This window comes from Takifugu flavidus, chromosome 22 (genome assembly GCF_003711565.1).
Source record: "Takifugu flavidus isolate HTHZ2018 chromosome 22, ASM371156v2, whole genome shotgun sequence".
In the NCBI taxonomy this organism is placed as follows: domain Eukaryota; kingdom Metazoa; phylum Chordata; class Actinopteri; order Tetraodontiformes; family Tetraodontidae; genus Takifugu; species Takifugu flavidus.
The window spans coordinates 3,251,822-3,269,691 of NC_079541.1; the positions used below are offsets into that span (position 1 = coordinate 3,251,822).

Here is a 17,870-nt window from a genome sequence, read left to right on the forward strand (position 1 = left end):
CTTTCTTCTTCAGGGTGCTGAGGAAATTAGCCCGACGCAACCGGAGCCGAGGGTAAACGGCAATAATCTCCCAGGGTCACCGGGGTCAAAATAAACCAGAAAATAATCTCTTTATTTTACAACACATCTGAGTCGGAGAGTGACAGAGTAAACAGGCATGTCAGTGATGGAGAGTCCCTTTTTTCCCCAGAGGAATGTTCATAAATCAGAGATATAAATCATTTCGCCCACACTCGCAATAACTTCTCCACTTACCTCAGTCATGATTGAGAGCATGTGTGTGCGCGCGTGTGCGTGTGCTGTCAAGTCATTCCCTTATTATCAACATTCTTCCCCTAATATTCATCACAAAGGCTGATTTTGCAAGGCGCTAGAGCGCTAACAGCAGCTAACATTAGCGACAGGCTAAATTTAGCAGCGGAACTCGAAACGGAATTTAGCGAGAGCGTTCTTTTTGTGGAGAATCACACGTCGAGTCGCCTTTGGGAGACATTTGGAGCGTCCGCTTTGGTCGCGCCTCGTGGCCGTCCAAACCTCCACCCTGGTTTTCCCCCTAAATTCTGACTCTTCTGTTGGAAAGGAAAAACCAGTTTTGTTCATCCGGCGCTGCTCTGCGGCCAGGACGGAGTAATTGGTGGCGTGCGGCAGCGTTCCAGGAAGCAGAGGCGCGTAAACAAGCGCGAGCTGCTCTGTACGGAGCGCTGGCGGAGACGGAGAGCCGCGTTCTTCCAACCTGCTGCCTGCGGTTATTGATTCCGAAATCTGAAAATCCAGTTCCCCTAAATTTTATGAAACCACCTGTCCCATTGTCCTCTAAATTCTGCCTCTGTTGTTGTGTTTAACACGCCGCCGCCGCCACCGCCGCCAGGCTTGGTCAGGGGTTTTTCCCTCCTATTTTCACAATCTTTTTCTTTTAATCTGATCTGCCTCCCCCTCCCTCCTTCAGGGGCACATTGGTCGGCTCCTCCCGGTGTTTGCATCCATCACTCGTCCCCCAAAGCTCCGTCCATCCGTCCTCCGCCCTGCTGGGTCTCTTCATTTTTCCTCCAGACCCAGCAGGACGAGCGTCTGCTTGAGCGCCGTCTCCTGCACAAACTCCGCGTCCACGTGCTCCTCGAAAGGGTTCAGAGCTGGAAGAAAACCATAAGAGCAGCTGAGCGAGGCTGCGGGGGGCGCACAAACACGCGCACGTACATGCACTACCTTGTTGTTCTATGTCAGACAGCAGCTTGGCCAGGTAGGCAAGAGGCAGGAACTCCGATCTGCCTGAATCGTCTTTGCCGGTCAGCGCGAATCCCTGAAGAGGCAGGAAAGAAGAGCTAAATTATTCATTACTGGAATATTTTTACGCTCTTCCAGCTTTAACTCGCGTGTTTCCATGAATCGGCTGATGTTTGCCCTTTTAAAGGATCAGAAACATCTCTGTCGGCTAGCGTTGGCTAACAAACACAGGCTAACCGCGAGAGAGGGAGAATGAGGACTATTGCTCTCTTCTCTGCTCTGCACGGGCCATTTTAGGAGATATTTGTCTCAAAAACACAAGGAAGGGGGCTGGGAAAAAACAAAATTCCTGGAGTTAACTTCCTGGAAAGTTAACGATAACTCTTCCGTTCAGAATAAAATCCAAATGAGATCAATTCATAGCTAGAATCTGAAGAGAGAAAAGCACTGCGGCAAGGACTCGGAATTTATCTAATTTGTGTGCTTCCCGGGAGGATGAGCTGCACTTGGGTTGGTGCTCCGGAACATCAGCATGCAAACAGACCTTCTGCAACTCTGCAGTATTTTCAGGAGGATTATGTCGCGTTACCCTGGTTTTGCTGTGTTTTTCCAGCACGGTTCTGACATAACTCCGGGAAATTGAAGCTGAACTGATGGGATGGTCCCATGTACGGTAGATCCCCCGCTCCATAGCCTACACACACACACACACACACACACACACACACACACACACACACACATACACACACGCAGAAAGAGAGACAGAACCAGGTCAGTTTTTATTAGCATGTAGCCAATCTTACACATCTCGACATGGGCCGAACATCCTTGAGGAGGAACCGTGGAAGTGCCGGACATCGGAGCGCGGTGCCGAGCTGAGGCTGCATCCCGCCCGAAGGATTGCATCAGAGAAGTGAAAAGAAAACATTCCGAGGCACCAAAATAAGCAGGAAAACTACTGTATTATTAACCTCAGATCCTCATGAATTGAACCGGGGAGTTAAGCCCGTTTTCCTTGCTGCTCCCAAACCTTTCCCTGACTAATTGTCACCAGCCTCCTTTTCCCGTCTTTAATGTTCCTTCAACGTGTTAGGCGGTGCAAAAACGAGGCGAGGCGACAGGGATGAATCACGGCTGCTCGCAGTGTCGAGTGAAGCTTGCTGCATCATTGTTTTACGACCGTAGCTCTGGTAAGCTTTTAAAACTCACAGAATTTGCATGTAGTGAAGATGTTCCCCTGTGTGTGTGTGTGTGTGTGTGTGTGTGTGTGTGTGTGTGTGTGTACCTGCTAAATCTCTCCTGGCTGCCAAACTAAACCAAAAAAAAAAATTGGGAAACCGGGAAACGGAACAAAAACACTAAACACTCGACATTCCTCTGATCTCTCTCTCTCACACACACACACACGTAATACGCACAGCAGCAGCAACTAATGGATAATATACTGTACACACACAGGAACACGTGGAGGTTACACAAGAGGTGTGTCTGCGCGGCAACACACACATACACACATCCTCGTATTTCTATCTTTGTCATAATCCTAATCCTCACCCTTTGACCATCCCAACTAACCCTCTGACTAACCCTAGCCTAAACCCACTGCTAACCCCAACCTTCAAACCAGGAATTAACCCTCAGAGTGTCCTATGAAGCTGTGAGAGTCAGCCAAAATGGCCCATTTGGGAATAATGTCCTCACTTTGCTAGTAGAATGAGTATGTGGATACTTGATATATACCAAACAGGAGGACACACGCAGAAGCTAAAGTAACTATAGGATGCAGGATCGACCCAAAAGTTCTCAAAAATTGTTAGAGGCAAACCACTCAAAGCCATCTGCACTGGTCCAACGCACCAGAGGGAGCCTCTTGAGAACGCTGAACTTGAGTCGTTCGTTGACGGCGCTGTTGTCCAGATCTAGAAACACACGAGAGAAGAGAGACGAGGCGTTTAGGCAGGAAGTTAAAGCTGATTCTCAGCCCAGCTTTGGGATGTTCTGCTCATGTGAAGGTGATTCAAATGATGATGATCCCAGGTATGAAGGCATTTAAAGCCCCTTTATTCAGGCTGTCAACACCCACACGCACTGCATCAAGAAGCAGGCGCACAACTCGGCTAATTCCTTCATCCCAGAAATTAAACAGCCAAATTATTATCACCATCCCAGCAGCTGCTGCACTCCAGTGCAGAAAAACCTCCTCTGCTGACCTGCGCCGTTAGCCGCGATAGCACAGCAGGTGGACTCGTGGAAAAACAAGATTAGCGTCTCTCCAAACACCGAGTTTGAGTTCTTTATGTGCTCAGAGAGAACTAATGTTCCCATCCCATCATCTCGACATTTAGCATGCTAGCACCTGGGGCTCGGTGAAATGAGCGAGCTGGTGAGCGCGTGTGTGTACCTGTCATCAGCCGGGACACAAATGTCTCAGTCAGCTGCAGGACGCCGTGGTCAATGTACTGTAGGAAGGTGTGATGTGGGAGGCAGCGCACAGCGAACACGGCTAACAGCGTGTGATAGCCTCCAGAGGAGATGCAGACATGGGAGAAAAAAGGGAAAAATTTAACAGCCACACCCGTGTTTTAAGCTACATTTCGCCACAGCACACCGGCATGCTAATAGCGTTTTGTTCCTAGCATAAAATATTAAAACATTACAATTTCTGGTAGCTGTTTTTTTTTTTTTTTTTCCGCCGTTCACATTAACACCTGCGGGGATTTTTCATTCGGTTTGGTTAGTATTCCGCAAACATCATCAAGACTTTCCTCATAATGGACTAAAATCGCAGGAGTGTGAGCACCGGCTGACGCCACGCAGCCTGAAAAATGAATGCAAATGATTGAAAATGCATTCTGCTTTCACCCGCGTGTGCACTCAGCTGCCGTTTAACAACGTTCTGCTTAAATTAGTGCGGAACCGTGGGGGGGCTCCGGCTCCCTACCTGGATGGGCTAAAGGACTGAAAACCAGAATGTGTGTGTGTGTTCTTGTACTTGCTTGATATTGACGATCAAACTACGGATTCTACTAGCAAAGTGGGGACATTTTGGCTGATTCTCCAAACTTCAAAGGGGTCTTTCAGGGTTAGGACTTGGTTTAAAGGTTAGAAATGGGTTAAAGGTCAGGGTCGGGGTCAGGGGGACGGGCCGGAGAATGTATTAGTTCTATGTCCTCACAGAGACAGGAACACAGAGATGAGTGTGTGTGGGGGGGTACCGGGTGGGAGAGGCAGACAGAGGTCCCTCATGGCTTCCAGGATGCGAAACATGAAGTGAAGCACGGCCCACTCGGCCGGACTGGCCCGCTGGGTGCTGCAACGCGTATTAAAAACAACAGAGGTTTTGGCCACGTGAAGAGGCGTTATCCACAATTATCCACCCGGCGGGGAGCGATGAGCCATCACACATGCGTGAAAACGAACACACACATCCTGTCAGCGCGTCGGCCGACACACACGGAGGAAAGGAAGCGAGGAAAGGAAGCGAGGTCTACTCACAAGCACAAGACGCAGGGACCGAGCTTGAACTTCAGCCAGACGGACTCCAGCATGTGTCTGATGAGCTCCAGCTACACACACACACACACACACACACACACACAGGCTTAAATACAGTTTTCTCCCAAACCCACAGCGTGTCACAGTCCTGGAACCTTCCAGAGAAATGCAACACATGCACTTTTTCCTGATTAGCCTCCGCCACTTCCCATTTCTTTCGTCTCCATCAAACAGGAGCAGCTCGGGCTGTTAAATGGGGCGCGACCACACGTTTAATCGCCCCCCCGGCTCCATCGTCAGCATCCGGGACGGCTGCGGTGCACCTGACTCATCCTGCCCGCTGCGCGCTGGAACTCGTACATCTTCCACTCATCACCTGCAGAATAACAGGAAGAAGATGCCCCCCCCCCTCCACACCCCCCCTCGTTCACATCCTGTGCACCCAGCGGGGGGGCGGTGTCCTCCAGTGACCTCTGGGTGGGATTTCCAATTAAGCCCGCTTACGTAACGGACAAACAAGCTCCTTTTTCAATAACGTTTCCAGGAACTCCTTTAAGAAAAGTCCAACTTTTTTCTGAAGTTTAAGGAAAATATTTTTTCCTCCGGGAATTTCGGTGGAAACGTGCTGTGGTTTTCCAAAATCCCAGGTAACTGATTGAGGAGGGTCGCCGGATCCGGCTCGTTCCTCTCTTCTTTCACCATCTTCTTGTTAACTTCCGACCTTCCTGCCGATCCGGTCCGGAACTTCTGTGCACCAAAGAAAGTCTCACAAACGTTCTCCCCTTCCCACTAAAATCTGGAATCACTTTTTTCCTTAATGAGCCTCCTCGAAGAGGCTGAACTTACTCTGCGGCTCCACAAAGTTTTAATAACTTCGGGTTTAGAAAATTCTTCTTACGAATATTTGAGCTCGATTCAATTTGCCGCATGCAACATTTTAATAAATCAAACCCTTATTCGGCTTTTAGGAATTCACGCTCACCTACCAACCAGTATTTATTCTGGTTGCCCGTGGCAACAAGGACACGACCCCAGTAACGAGAGTATTAATGGCCTATTGCGCTGGGATGTGTGATTGTGGCTCCAGATAATCTGTTTCGCCCTGAACTCGACACGTCGTTAGTCTGGATCAGCCCTGACAGGAAGGCACGGCGTTCCGTGTTTGTGGAAGGGAGATCGATCTTCTTGGTGAAAGTACCACCCAGCGTTCTCCAGGCGTGAGTCAGCAACGTGCCGACGCCCAGCCGCCCTTTCAGGAAGCCTTCCCGAAGTTCCTGAACGTTCCCTGACAAATCGTGGCCGAACAGCTGGGAGTAGGAGAGATTCCTGAAAGTTCGGTCCAGGTCCAGCCGCCTCGGCCTGGTTTAATACTGCAACAGTGTTCTGCTCTGTCTGGCTACTTCCAGCAGACTGAGCTGGGAGGAGACATACCAACCTGGAATACTAAAATATGCCGACTTAAAGAACCTCTAAAGGCCGCTGAAGCCACTGAGGGTCGAGATGCAGAAGCTCCCTGCTGTTTCTGACTGGGCAGCAAATCACAGAGGTCGATAGTAAAAATAAAAACACTCATTGGGATTCCGGCAGCATGCGGAAAAATTTTAGGTTAGTGTTTAAAATAGTTAGAGAAAAACAACAGGTTACGGTAATGATTCGTCCTAAAGAGGTGCAGTACCACTCAACCACCACTAGGGTAATAATAGAGGTATTAATTATAGAGGTAAATTATATCACCAGTGACAGAAAAGGAAGCTAAAACCTCCAGGATACACTCGAGTCCTGTGTGTCACCTCATTCAAAGAACAGGTTTTGAAGATTTTTGATCATAAAAACACACAGACGACCCACCAATTTGGCCACATAGCTGACAACCAGCAAGTCAACCTTCTTTTTTCCGATGCGAGGGAGATGTCTGTTGAGATGTTCCCGAAGCTTGTCAACCGTCTGGATTCAGAAAAGGAGCAAAAAATGTCATATTTTTGGCAATCCGAGCAGCCAAACTACACTCTGTGTGTGTGTGTGTGTGTGTGTGTGTGTGTGTGTGTGTGTGTGTGTGTGTGTGGAGCTGTCTCAGTCTGCCGTTCTGTGTTTGAAACATACTTTAGTGCACACGCGGCGGGTTCAAATCAAGTTCACCTCCAGATCTCCCCCTGAAATTGATTCGAGCGCAGAGACGCGAGGCGAAGGGAGTCCTGTGGTGTGAGCGAGAGCTGCGGAGGAAGCTAACGCAAAGACCAGAAACGTGATTTCAGGCGGTTGCGACGAGGAGGGAGCGGTGAGCAGAGCGTCACGGAGGAGGATATAAGATTAAAAAGAAGGAGTGACGGGAGAAGAGCTGCGGGGAACGAGGAGACGTGGGGGATCGGTCCAAGAATAGCCGAGAGACCGCTAGCATCTATCCTAAACTCCATTTCACCGAAGCTATCTGCTCTTGAAAAAGTGATGCTGAGCGCAGGGAAAAAAGGGGGAATATGAAACTGTCCATCAAATAAACAGGGAAAAAAAAAAAAAACTGCAGCGCAAGGACCCCTAGATGCCCTTTTTTTTTTTCAAAAGTGTTGACTCATCCGAAGCGTAGCAGGACTTTAATCTCAAAAGATGACTAGCATCAGCGTTTCACTTTAGCTCTTTAGTGCGCTGTATGTCAAGAAATGTTTTGTCATTTTGCCTCCAGTGCTGTTATGTCCACCTCTACTAAAAAGAACAACCCAGACGGGGGCTCTTTGAGTGACAGGAAGTACAACCTCCACCTCCTTTCATGACATCTGCATCATCTTTAGCCTCAAACAGGCAACTGCAATGCTAGCCTAAGGGTGTGTAATGACGTGTGCGAGTGTTTAAGGTCTCACCAGGCCGATGAGCGCCCTCTGTTGACGGTCCTCCTCCTGAAAAAGCGGCACCAGCTTCTTATCTAGCGGAGGCGACAACGAGAACACTCATGAAAGCAGCGTTTGATGAAACCCTTGAAGCTGCGTCCCGTCGCGAGGGAACAGGTAAGGCGGCGACGCTAACCGGAACCTGCGGCGGCAGGACCGCGGCTCTGCCGTCTATTCGGGTTTTAATAATGAAGAGAAGCGGGTTTCAGGCATTAATAGATTCCTTTTGGTGCATTCACTCTTCAAAAGCATCCAAAGTCGGGGGCGTCCCGATGCTACATTCCTGCTGTGTGATTGTGTATGCATGCCACAGGTTTGTTTAATGTCTGGACCGGGCCCTGGCTCCGGCGCTGAAGATGAATTACTGCGCATTTGCATGCAGGGACACAGACGCGCTCACACATCTTTTGAAGACTTATTCATGCGAGGAGCCGTTTTTCTTCATGTTACAGATGCAGACGGGCCAGAGTTAACTGACAAATCCGCCCATTCGGTGCCTGTCTGTCAGCTCGTACTCGTGTTCTGCTCGGGTTCGACCCACTTTAGGCCCGCGCTGATTGTTCTTATCTCCGTCAGTGACAGAAATTAGAGGTAAACATGATCAAGTGTAGACAGGCAAAGCGCTGACGCCGCCACAACAGATCACATCTGTTATCCAGAAGACCAGAACACTGATATGAGCTTCAAAGTTCTGTTCCAGCCAACATCGGACCGGGAACAGGTCGATGAACTGTGTTCGGCATCCGTAACGCAAACATTTAGACGAACGCGTCCGTTTCCTTCCATAAATGTCAGGATTCTCCCGGTTCTGCCCCTGCAACGTGTGATGTAACGTGATATAAACCCCCTGATGGTTAGCGTTAGCCGCGGCGAAGGATGAGGCAGGGAGGAGCGAGCGCGGCGATGTCGGCCGCGTGGGATCGCCCCGTGTGAGGCAACTCTGACGTCAGGCCCGGTCCCGCGCCAGGGTCCGACGAAAAGCAGACGCGCATCAAACGGACGTGAGGAGGGGAGGGGGGTGCCGACCTTTAGCGTTACGTAACAGGCGCATTCTTTAACACGCTCCACTCTTTTCCCTCTCTCTGTTTTAAGGAATTTTCCAAGGGGCCTTTTATTTTATTTTAATTGTCAGAGTGTGTGTCCATTTGTCCCCGTGTGGATTTGCCGTTGCGTGTGCGGCGTCTTACCGAGACACCAGGTGTCCACCATTGATAGAACTCTGCAAAATAAGAAGAGAAAAGCTCTGTTTTGGTCCATTATTATGACAGGACTTATTATTATGACGTTTTATGTTTCACTGTTGGAGTTAGGACCATTTGTGACCCATAATGAGGATTCTAATCAACTTTACAGCAGTTTCATGGAGAGAAAAAAAGAAAATTCCAACATCAAAGCAGAATCGGGTGAGACATCAAAGCGATTCCTTTACAGGGAGGGAAAGATGTTCCATTTTGGTTCTGGGCGGCGCGACAGGACGTTCAAAGCACCAGTGAATGTGATAGGAAGCGTTTAGAGAGGTGAGAACTCTCGGGAGACTCAAAAACAGATGCTTTTTTGTTTCTTGGCTCTTTCGGCGCTCGCCAGAGTCGTTCGCGAAGACTGTACGAGTATAAACGGAGCATCTGCGCTTCGCCGTCCTGGTGCACATTTATATTCATCACGCCTTGTGAAAAATAAGCAGAGGCGTAATTATGGCGAGCCCTGACAGCTCTGGATTCCACTCAGGACAACACAATTTTATTTACTTTTTTGGAAGGAAATTGTGCCGTTTCTAAAGCGCCTCCTGAATGTTTGCTGTCAGCTGTCACCGGAGACATTTCACAACTTGTTATTGCACCAAATAACTGATAAAAACACTTAAGTTGACAGTTAATGTGCAGAAATCTTGGGAGTGGGCGGGGCTTATTCGTGGGGTTGCTTTAAAAAGTACTTAAATGCCAAAACCCCCCTAAAATTTGCAGGTGTATACAACTGATGCAGTGCGGACGTACTTTTTGGTGTTTTCCTCCAGCTGGTCCATCAGGCCGGACGATCTCCTCTCGGACCTCTGAAACGCAAAGCATCATGGGAGGACAGAAAGGCTTTGGAGCGCGCTCGGAGTGCTGCGGTTCAGGATTCAGAGCGATTCATTCCGAACGGCCCGTGGGTGGAAAAAGGGCGAGGCCGACTTTCCCTGTGACAGCTAAGGCTTCTGGGTAAACCGGTAGATGAGGGAGACTCACTGGTTTATCCGTCTGAATGAGCGAGGTTCTGAATCTGGGGTTGGGAACAGCGTTCAGATATTTGGTCCTCTCTGTGTTCCACTGAAGCTCTGACCAAAAACCCTGGGGATGTCTGGCCTACACACACACACACACACACACACACACACACACACACACGCACACACACACACACACACACACACACACAGGGATAGAGCAAGGACAGCGTTTAATGAGGATTAAAGCATCCTCACTGCAAATGAAGCCCATATAGCTCCTCAAGTCACAAGTAATAACACGTGGTAATAACAATAGAGTAATAACAAGTGCATCAGGTCAGCGAGCGTCTTTATGCCGAGACGTGTTCAGAAGACGTTACCTTCCCTTTGAACGCGGGTTCAAGGTGTAGCTCAGTGGTGCACAGGACGCCGGGGATCTCCAGGAGGCACGACGGCACCTCCTGAAACACAAACACACACACGTGTGTGTTTTAAAGGTGTGGGGAACTCACTCCCTGTGTGTGTGTGTGTGGGTGTGTGTGTGGGTGGGTGTGTTACCTTCTTGTTTATCACAGAAGAGTAAGGGAGGACTTTATCCAGGCCAAGAGACTTCTCATAGCTAATTCTGTACAGAGAAGCTGTGTGTGTGTGTGTGTGAGAGAGAGAGAAATTTTAGCTTTTATTTAATCAAAGCCTGATTGAAGCTGATATCTACTTTCAGTGCTTCACCAAAAACTTGAACGCCAGCTTGTGTTCACTGTCCCTTAAACTCAAAAGAGGAAAAACCAAATTCAATTAAAGACTAAAATCCGCCAGGCGTGAACGCCACTTGGCACTTTTGTTCTGAAAGTCCCGCTGATGCTGTTCCTGAGACGAGCGCCCGGACTGTTGCCTGGAACAGCCTCTGGTTTCCAGGTGGTGAACCTGGAAACGTCGATAATGGCCGACCCCCCGCTGGGATCCTGATAGAGGAGGTCTGTGGGACTCCTGACTTGGCGCAAACTCGCTGGAAACAACAGAAAACTCCCTGGCGAGATGCAAAGCAAGTTCTGCTTTGATCATTTAACACTTTGATCATCACGGAACTGCCGAGAGATGGAAATATTGACATGAATATGAGATGGTTCGTGAGAAATGACGGTCTCGAATCAATCAGAAGGACTCGGGCAGCTGCGAAGCGTGAAAATATGTTGTTGGGCTGCTGTCGAGACGTTTCCAAGTTCTCAAAAGTCACCAAAATTCTTCAAAGGAGATAAAAGAGGATGCAGGAGAGGAAGAGGAGGATGGGGCGTATCTGGGGGGACCGCGGGCCGCCGTCTTTCTGCTGGAACTGACCTAGAATAAACTCCTGGATCTGATCAAAGCAGCTGAAGGTGTTCACGTTGTCGCACAGCCACTCGATGATCTGGAGCAGAAACAGAGGAGACGGGTCAGAGCCACAGGGGGCAGCATAGCCGCCGTGCTAAACACACTCGTTGGCAGGTCGTCGCTGACAAAGATCTTTGGATTCAAAAAGATAGTTTTGATAATATTGATCCCCAAGTCGAGGAAAATGATTCCTGAAACATCCCTCATTTAAAGTTTAAATGACCTGTTTATTATGTTTGCAAACGACTGGGAAGGTGCTTGGATCAGGTTTATGCTATGCTAATCTCCGAATTGTAGCTTGTGGTGCATTCAAGTTTGCTGTGATGTCAGAATTTGGACTTTTTGATGACATCATATCTACGTTGACAGTTTTCTGGATCCAAATTTCAGATCTTCTTTGAGCCACTGCTGCCGTTAGCGTTACTAGCTTAAACTAGCAATGCTCAGCTTCAGCTTCTGTCAACGTGAAGAATCACGAAAAGATTTATTTTTTTTGTGGAAAATTCCGACTTTGGACCTCATCTGGAACGCGCACAATGTCATCTAGCTCTTTGCCAGAAGTCTTGTCGCCACTTTCTAGAGGTGATTTGAGTGATTTGGAGTCTGTAACGACCCCCAGTTCCACCAGAATTCCTTGGAATTCTTCACTTTGGTGTTTACATTCCCGAGACGTGAAAAACAAATGACGGGAAAAGCAACAGGAAAAAACGTTTCCTGCTGCTTGCCAAAGTCAATTCGAGGCCAGATGGTGTCCAGAGAATCAGACACAGCTGAACATTTATAAGAAGAAGAAGAAGAAAAAGAAGCGATATTAGAGCTCATCGCTCTCCTATAATTGAGACAGCTGCGAGCAAAGTAAAAAAAAAAACAGTATTAACAGGCAATCACCTTTATTGGAGCCACCATTTTTTGCAGCAGACCCTATTAAGGGTCTATATAGAACACAAAAATTATATGTGGTGTCCAATTTCCCAGCGCTAGCTGCACTAATGAAGCCGGTGACTCATTTAACCTCCAAAGAAAGAATTTACAATCCTCCGGTGCGGATGAAACGTCTTAATTTAAGTTCTAACAGACTCATTTTCAGCGCCGAGCTCCACGGGAGGACCGAAGTGTCGTTCATTGGAGCTCGGTTTGAGTCCCACCGACTTGGAATTCTTTCTTTTCTTTCTGCCTTTCAGCTCAAGTCTGCCACCTGCTGAACCGAGGAGGAACTGCAGGCGGCGGGAATAAAAACGCCGCGAACGCTGGCCAATATTAGCATTCCTGCACCTTCAGCTCTAACTTCGGATCGTTTCCCAGGTAGACCTGCAGGCAGTGGAGGGCAGCCAGGCGCTGAGGCTCCGTCTTACCGCCGGGACACCTTGAGCGGGGGAGGCGCACAAGAAAGGGTGTCGTCACGCGTGTGCACGGATGGGCGAATGTCTTAAATCCCGCTCACCTGGAGGGAGCGTCCGACCGCAGGATCTGCAGCAGGAACTCGGGGTTGACCTCAGCGGCGTGGATCCTCCCGCCGTTCAGGTCCAGCAGGCGGCAGACAGACTCCTCCTCCGCGTGCAGCACCGCCACGTCGGCGGGATGGCACCGCAGGTCCAACTCCGCCTCGGCGCCTCCAGGTGGGGAGGGGAGACATTTTTGCCAAAATCGCGGCGGTTCGGAAGGCGCGCGTTCCCAAAAAAGAGCTTACCTGAGAGGAAGAGGGAGTGGCAGAGCATCTCCTGCTGCCTGGTGTTGACACAATGGAGGAAGTGTCCCTGCAGGTACACCAGGATGTAGTAACCTGCAGCATCAGGGTCACGGATCAGACACGGTCGCCGTGGTAACGTGTGTGTGTGTGTGTGTGTGAGACCTGTGGGGATGAAGACCGGATGGAGCTGCCTGGTTGTCAGCTGGTTCCGGTCCAGACGCACTCTGAATGTCTTGCTGCAGTCTGAAGGAAAGAGGGAGTGAAGAGGCTGAAAGGGACGGATTCATCCGCCATATAAGGTGTTCCAGACCCAACCCGGCGCACCTTTGTGAACCAGGACCACCGTGTACGTCAGTTCCGGGTCGTCCGGCCGCGGCTGGCTGTAGCACACGCACATGCTTCCTGAGAGAGGACGGGAAAGACGCGGCTCAGCGCCGAGGACCTGCAGGTCGTATGTGAATCAAGCACCCGTCCCCACATTGGACCCCCCCCAGAACGTGAACAGTGCATCACACTCGATTTTCCGTGCTCTGTTTTTGAAATTTTTCCCCTTCATTCGTCATTAAACACGGGGTTTGAGTCGCAGACTTACTTCCTGTTTCCCCAAGGAAGGATGCAAACGAACACAGATATGGAGAATTAGTCCCAGACCAGGACCGAGGATGTGCGTCAGCATGTTCGGGTGTTACCTATTCTGCTGGTGAACACTTCCATCCTGACCAGATCGCACCCGGGTCTGTCGGCGTGGAAGCGGTCGAAGCCCAGGTTGATGAACCTGAACGCGATAACCCCGTTAGTTCAAATCTCCGGTCGTCACCAGCGAGGCGTTTAGGGACCTGCTGACGCAGCATTATTTTTAAAGCCGTTCTCCGCCTTACTTGACAGTCCGGAACGGATTAGGAGGCAACTCTAGTGGAAGTTCCAACTGCGGGTCATAAAAAGGAGCTTTTATCAGGCGATGACAAACATAATAAAACCGGAGACGGAGAATCGACTCACCGCGGTTTCCCAGTGATGGCTGAGGTGGAATTGAACGCATCGCAGCAGGAACTTGTCCTGCGGGAGACATCTGTGCTCCAACCCTCCCTGCCGGGTCAGGTAGTAGATCCTCTGCGTGTGTCCGTCCCACTGGATCCAGCAGAAGTCCTCCACGACCCTCTCGGCGGTCCTGGACAGGCGCTCGGGGTTGGACACCACCTGGTTGACGGAGACGCGCTCACGCCCCCGGTTGGGAATGCAAATCTTGCCGGCCCAACTCACCACTCTGTAGCCTTCCTGTCTCGCCAGCAGAACGTGGTAGAGGTCCACATCTGCAAGCACCCGCAGGAGGCGTCAGGAAGGGTGATCGGTTCTGTGGCCATTTTAAGACCCGGTGCGGTTAAACTCACAGCCGTCCTCCGTCAGCAGCAGCAGGTGACTCTCCAACACGGATCTCCTGTCCGATCCGGAATCAAGGAACTGGGAACGTGACGGTGAGATGAATGTTCAGCGGTGGGAGAAGATCAGGACCATCGGGGGAGAAAACATTTGGAGATGTGAGGGAACTATGGTCCATTTTTGACCTTTTCCCAGTCAGAATTCCAGTTTCTCACGTGGCCTAAATCAACACTGATGGTTCAGAGTCAGTGTTTCTTTTAGTTTTAGTGATCTACCTGCACTTTGACCCTGCAGTCCACCGCCTTGAGGACCTTGGTGTTGTTGATGGGATGGATCTCGATCAGCAGGGTCAGACACTTGGACGCTACGGGAGGGAAGGAGCGAGTGAGAGGCGGCCGATGCGGTTTAAAGACGCAGAGAAGGCCGTTACCTGGGTCGAGATGATCCGCCGCGCTGGTGTTTTGCGTCAAGCTGATGGCTGAGAGCAGAGAACAAAAGATGGGATGTTTGGGATATTCGAGGCGGCGGTGAGGCGTGCGGGGGGCACACTCACCCAGCAGGGTCTCCTCCTTGTTGAGGGAGCAGCTGCTCACACACACCAGCTTGTCAAACGTGTACAGGAGCTGGTGGGGAGACAAGACGGGTCTCAAAACACACACACACACACACACACACAGATACTGGACACTTGTACCTTGTTCTGCCTGGTGTTGGGGTCATATTTGCCAATCCTGGTGGTCCCCGCTGCCCCCTGTCAGAAGAGGATCCGTTAATGATGCCTTCAAAGCACGTACGAGACGTCGCGCGTGACCTTTTAACCCCCGCGTGACCCCCTGCTTCTTCTCCATTTCACTGCAGTAACTGTTATTTTTTTGTCATGGGGGGGATTTAGAAGCTTATCAGTTTCACTCCTGGAAAGAATGGAAGGAATTCAGTGAATAAAGACAATGCTGCCTTCACAGGCTGTCTGTAACCTCCCAAACCCGCAGACTGTGGCACAGCCATCATTAAAAATGTATGCGGCGTTGAGAGGCTTCACCAGACAGACACTTTATTTGGAATTCCAGGGAGGACACAGACATTTCCAGAAAAGCTGATCAAATATGAGAGCAGAATTAGAGACGAGGGGCGACATGTGTGTTATTGAATAGAAACCTCACACACGCCTTCAAAGGAAATGTCACAAAAACACAAAGGCAGCATTTTGCATCTTTTATGACCCGCTGAAAAAAAAAGATGTTGGGAAATAAGGGGTAAAAAAACTCACTTTCCAGGAGAAAAGAATGCCTCCATCTCGCTCGATGTTGAGAAAACAAGCGTCCACCGCTCCAAAGTACTCTGCAGACAACACCAATTATGGAAAATACAACACAAGTGTATTATTAAATAGTTATGACGCAATACACGGAGGAACATCTGGTACTGAAACTTAATATCAAAATAATAAAACCTATCAATCTAGTTGTATGGTTATACCTTCTGGGGATTTTTTTCTTACTGTATTTGCAGTATGTAAATACATAAAGTATTTTTGGAAAGCACAAAGCGCCACCTACTGGTCATAAATAAATATCCGAGGATTGAAAATACGTGATTTTAAAATGTAAAACCACAACCTGGAGAGATCGTTCTGTCGATGTATCGATCATTATATACTTTTATAGACGTATACAGCGTTTATGACCCATTACTGTTCTTTACAAACACTAAATCTGGAACTTTTCGGGCTCTGCAGGGTCGGATAAATCTGCTGACGGCGGCACCTGAACGCCTCACCTTTCACTCTGCAGACCGATGCTTCCTTCCTGAGGATGTCAGACACCACGTCCTTGTCCAGGTCAAACTTGGGCTTTAGTTTCAGCATGGGGATCCAGTTTTCTCCCCGTTTTGTTTTAGTAAAGATCCGAGTTGTTTCACTCCACCGGAGAGAAGCAGCACCTGCCAGTCGTTGTCCGTGAAGGCATCATGTGACCGAAAGTTTCCACGTGTTGCGTTTGGGGACTTGAAGGAGCCGCAATAGCAGCGTAGCGACTTTTTAACTTCCTTATTTCAATCCAGAAGCAACTATATACGTGCAGAATCGTCAAGTTTGTCTCTCTTGGCTCCTCCCAACTTATGGAATCACTGAAAGGCTCGCAGTGATTCGCCGAGCAAAGCGTCAGTCCAGCGGCCTGGAATGTCTCACTGCCCCGCTGATGGCCCGGGGACATCCAGGCACCTAAACTCCACTTTTCACCATTTCTCCATGTTTACTCATGTTTATACAGAAGAACACAGCTCCCCGTTGTTTGCTTTATTGAGTTACCTATTTAGGATTGTGCTGAGCTTCACACTCATGGAGTTATGGAAAGGACCTCGAACTTGCAACGCAGCAAATGAATGTAAGTTCACACATGTAAATACAGCATAACAATAATATTATGCATAAACTTAGATTCCGTGGAGTAAAGCAATAAGATTGTAAAGAATTAGAAGAGAAGCAGAGGGGGGAAAAATAAAAATATCTTCTGGGCATTTGTAGAAGTTTCAGTTTCAAGCATGCTGATTATATTTAGTGTTTTTAAAGACGATTTAGTAATAATAATGCTATAACAGTCCAAGGTAACTTACTGCACCAACACTGAAATATAGAATATTTCATACAAAAATAAAATGAATTACGAATTGTTGGTGACATCTGTCATGATTAAAAACGTGTGACAATGAGCAATTACGATACCACGGTGGTGTGCAAAAACAACATGATAATGTAAATACTGTGAATACAAATTAACACTTTAAACCACACACTGGTGTATGACTTTGTCGCTCCAACGATCAATCCTGCCGCCCCGTGGTCATTTTAAGAACTGCACATGGAAACGCATGGAAATTAAGAACAAAGATCTTATTGTGGACAACATCTTCAGAATCAGGTTTATTGCCATTGTTCATGTAATACACAGTATTACACAAGCTAGGAATTTGTCTTGGTGTGACGCTGCGACATTCAACATAAAGAAGACAACACTAGAATAAGATAAATAAAATAAAATAAGACATATATACAGTATATACATAAATAGTAAGAAATAGTGCAGGTCAATGCAGGAGTAATGTGATGTTCATGGGTCCGACTGGCTGCTGTACATGGTGCTTAAGTGATAAGTCACTTGGTGTTCAGCAGCCTGATGGCAGAGGGGAAGAAGCTGTTCATGTAGCGGGAGGTTTTGGTCCGAATGGACCGTAGTCTCCTGCCTGAGGGGAGGGGGGAAAACAGTCCGTGACCAGGGTGGGAAGGGTCGGCCGTGATCCGACCTGCACACCTCCGGGTCCTGGAGATATACAGGTCCTGGATGGATGGAAGCCTGCAGCCCATCACTTTCTCGGCAGCGCGCGCAACGCGCTGCAGCCTCAGTCTGTCCCTGACGGTGGCGCCAGCGAACCACACGGTGATGGAGGAGGTGAGGATGGAGAGGGGATGATGGAGGAGGGTCGACTCGATGATGGCCGTATAAAGCTGCTCCAACATCCTGGGAGGCAGTTTGAGCTTCCTCAGCTTCCGTAGGAAGAACATCCTTTGCTGGGCCTTCTTGATGAGGGAGCTGATGGTTGGCTCCCACTTAAGGTCCCGGGTGATGGTGGTGCCCAGGAAGCGGAA

The 17,870-nt window shown here is 49.0% G+C and overlaps 1 protein-coding gene across 2 annotated transcripts; it reads right to left on the reverse strand.

The window, feature by feature from the left end:
- Positions 1-85: 85 nt before the first annotated feature.
- On the reverse strand, positions 86-16,394 carry gsap (gamma-secretase activating protein). Of its 2 annotated transcripts, XM_057023048.1 has the most exons (31): positions 16,007-16,389; positions 15,498-15,568; positions 14,925-14,981; positions 14,784-14,853; positions 14,661-14,708; positions 14,506-14,594; positions 14,242-14,311; positions 14,114-14,163; positions 13,853-14,050; positions 13,732-13,778; positions 13,543-13,628; positions 13,178-13,255; positions 13,016-13,096; positions 12,854-12,946; positions 12,608-12,776; positions 12,439-12,529; positions 11,134-11,203; positions 10,357-10,436; positions 10,179-10,259; positions 9,818-9,934; positions 9,587-9,642; positions 8,783-8,814; positions 7,569-7,630; positions 6,568-6,663; positions 4,720-4,790; positions 4,440-4,534; positions 3,626-3,745; positions 3,082-3,143; positions 1,811-1,915; positions 1,204-1,297; positions 86-1,130 (listed from the first exon to the last, which is right to left on the reverse strand). In XM_057023048.1, exons 1-31 carry the CDS (start codon positions 16,092-16,094, stop codon positions 1,036-1,038), a joined length of 2,622 nt encoding a protein of 873 aa, XP_056879028.1. In that variant the 5' UTR covers positions 16,095-16,389; the 3' UTR covers positions 86-1,035. The 2 variants fall into 2 exon arrangements, with proteins under 2 accessions (XP_056879028.1, XP_056879029.1); XM_057023049.1 differs by lacking the exons at positions 86-1,130; positions 1,204-1,297 and having other exon boundaries at positions 2,982-3,143; positions 16,007-16,394.
- Positions 16,395-17,870: the final 1,476 nt, after the last annotated feature.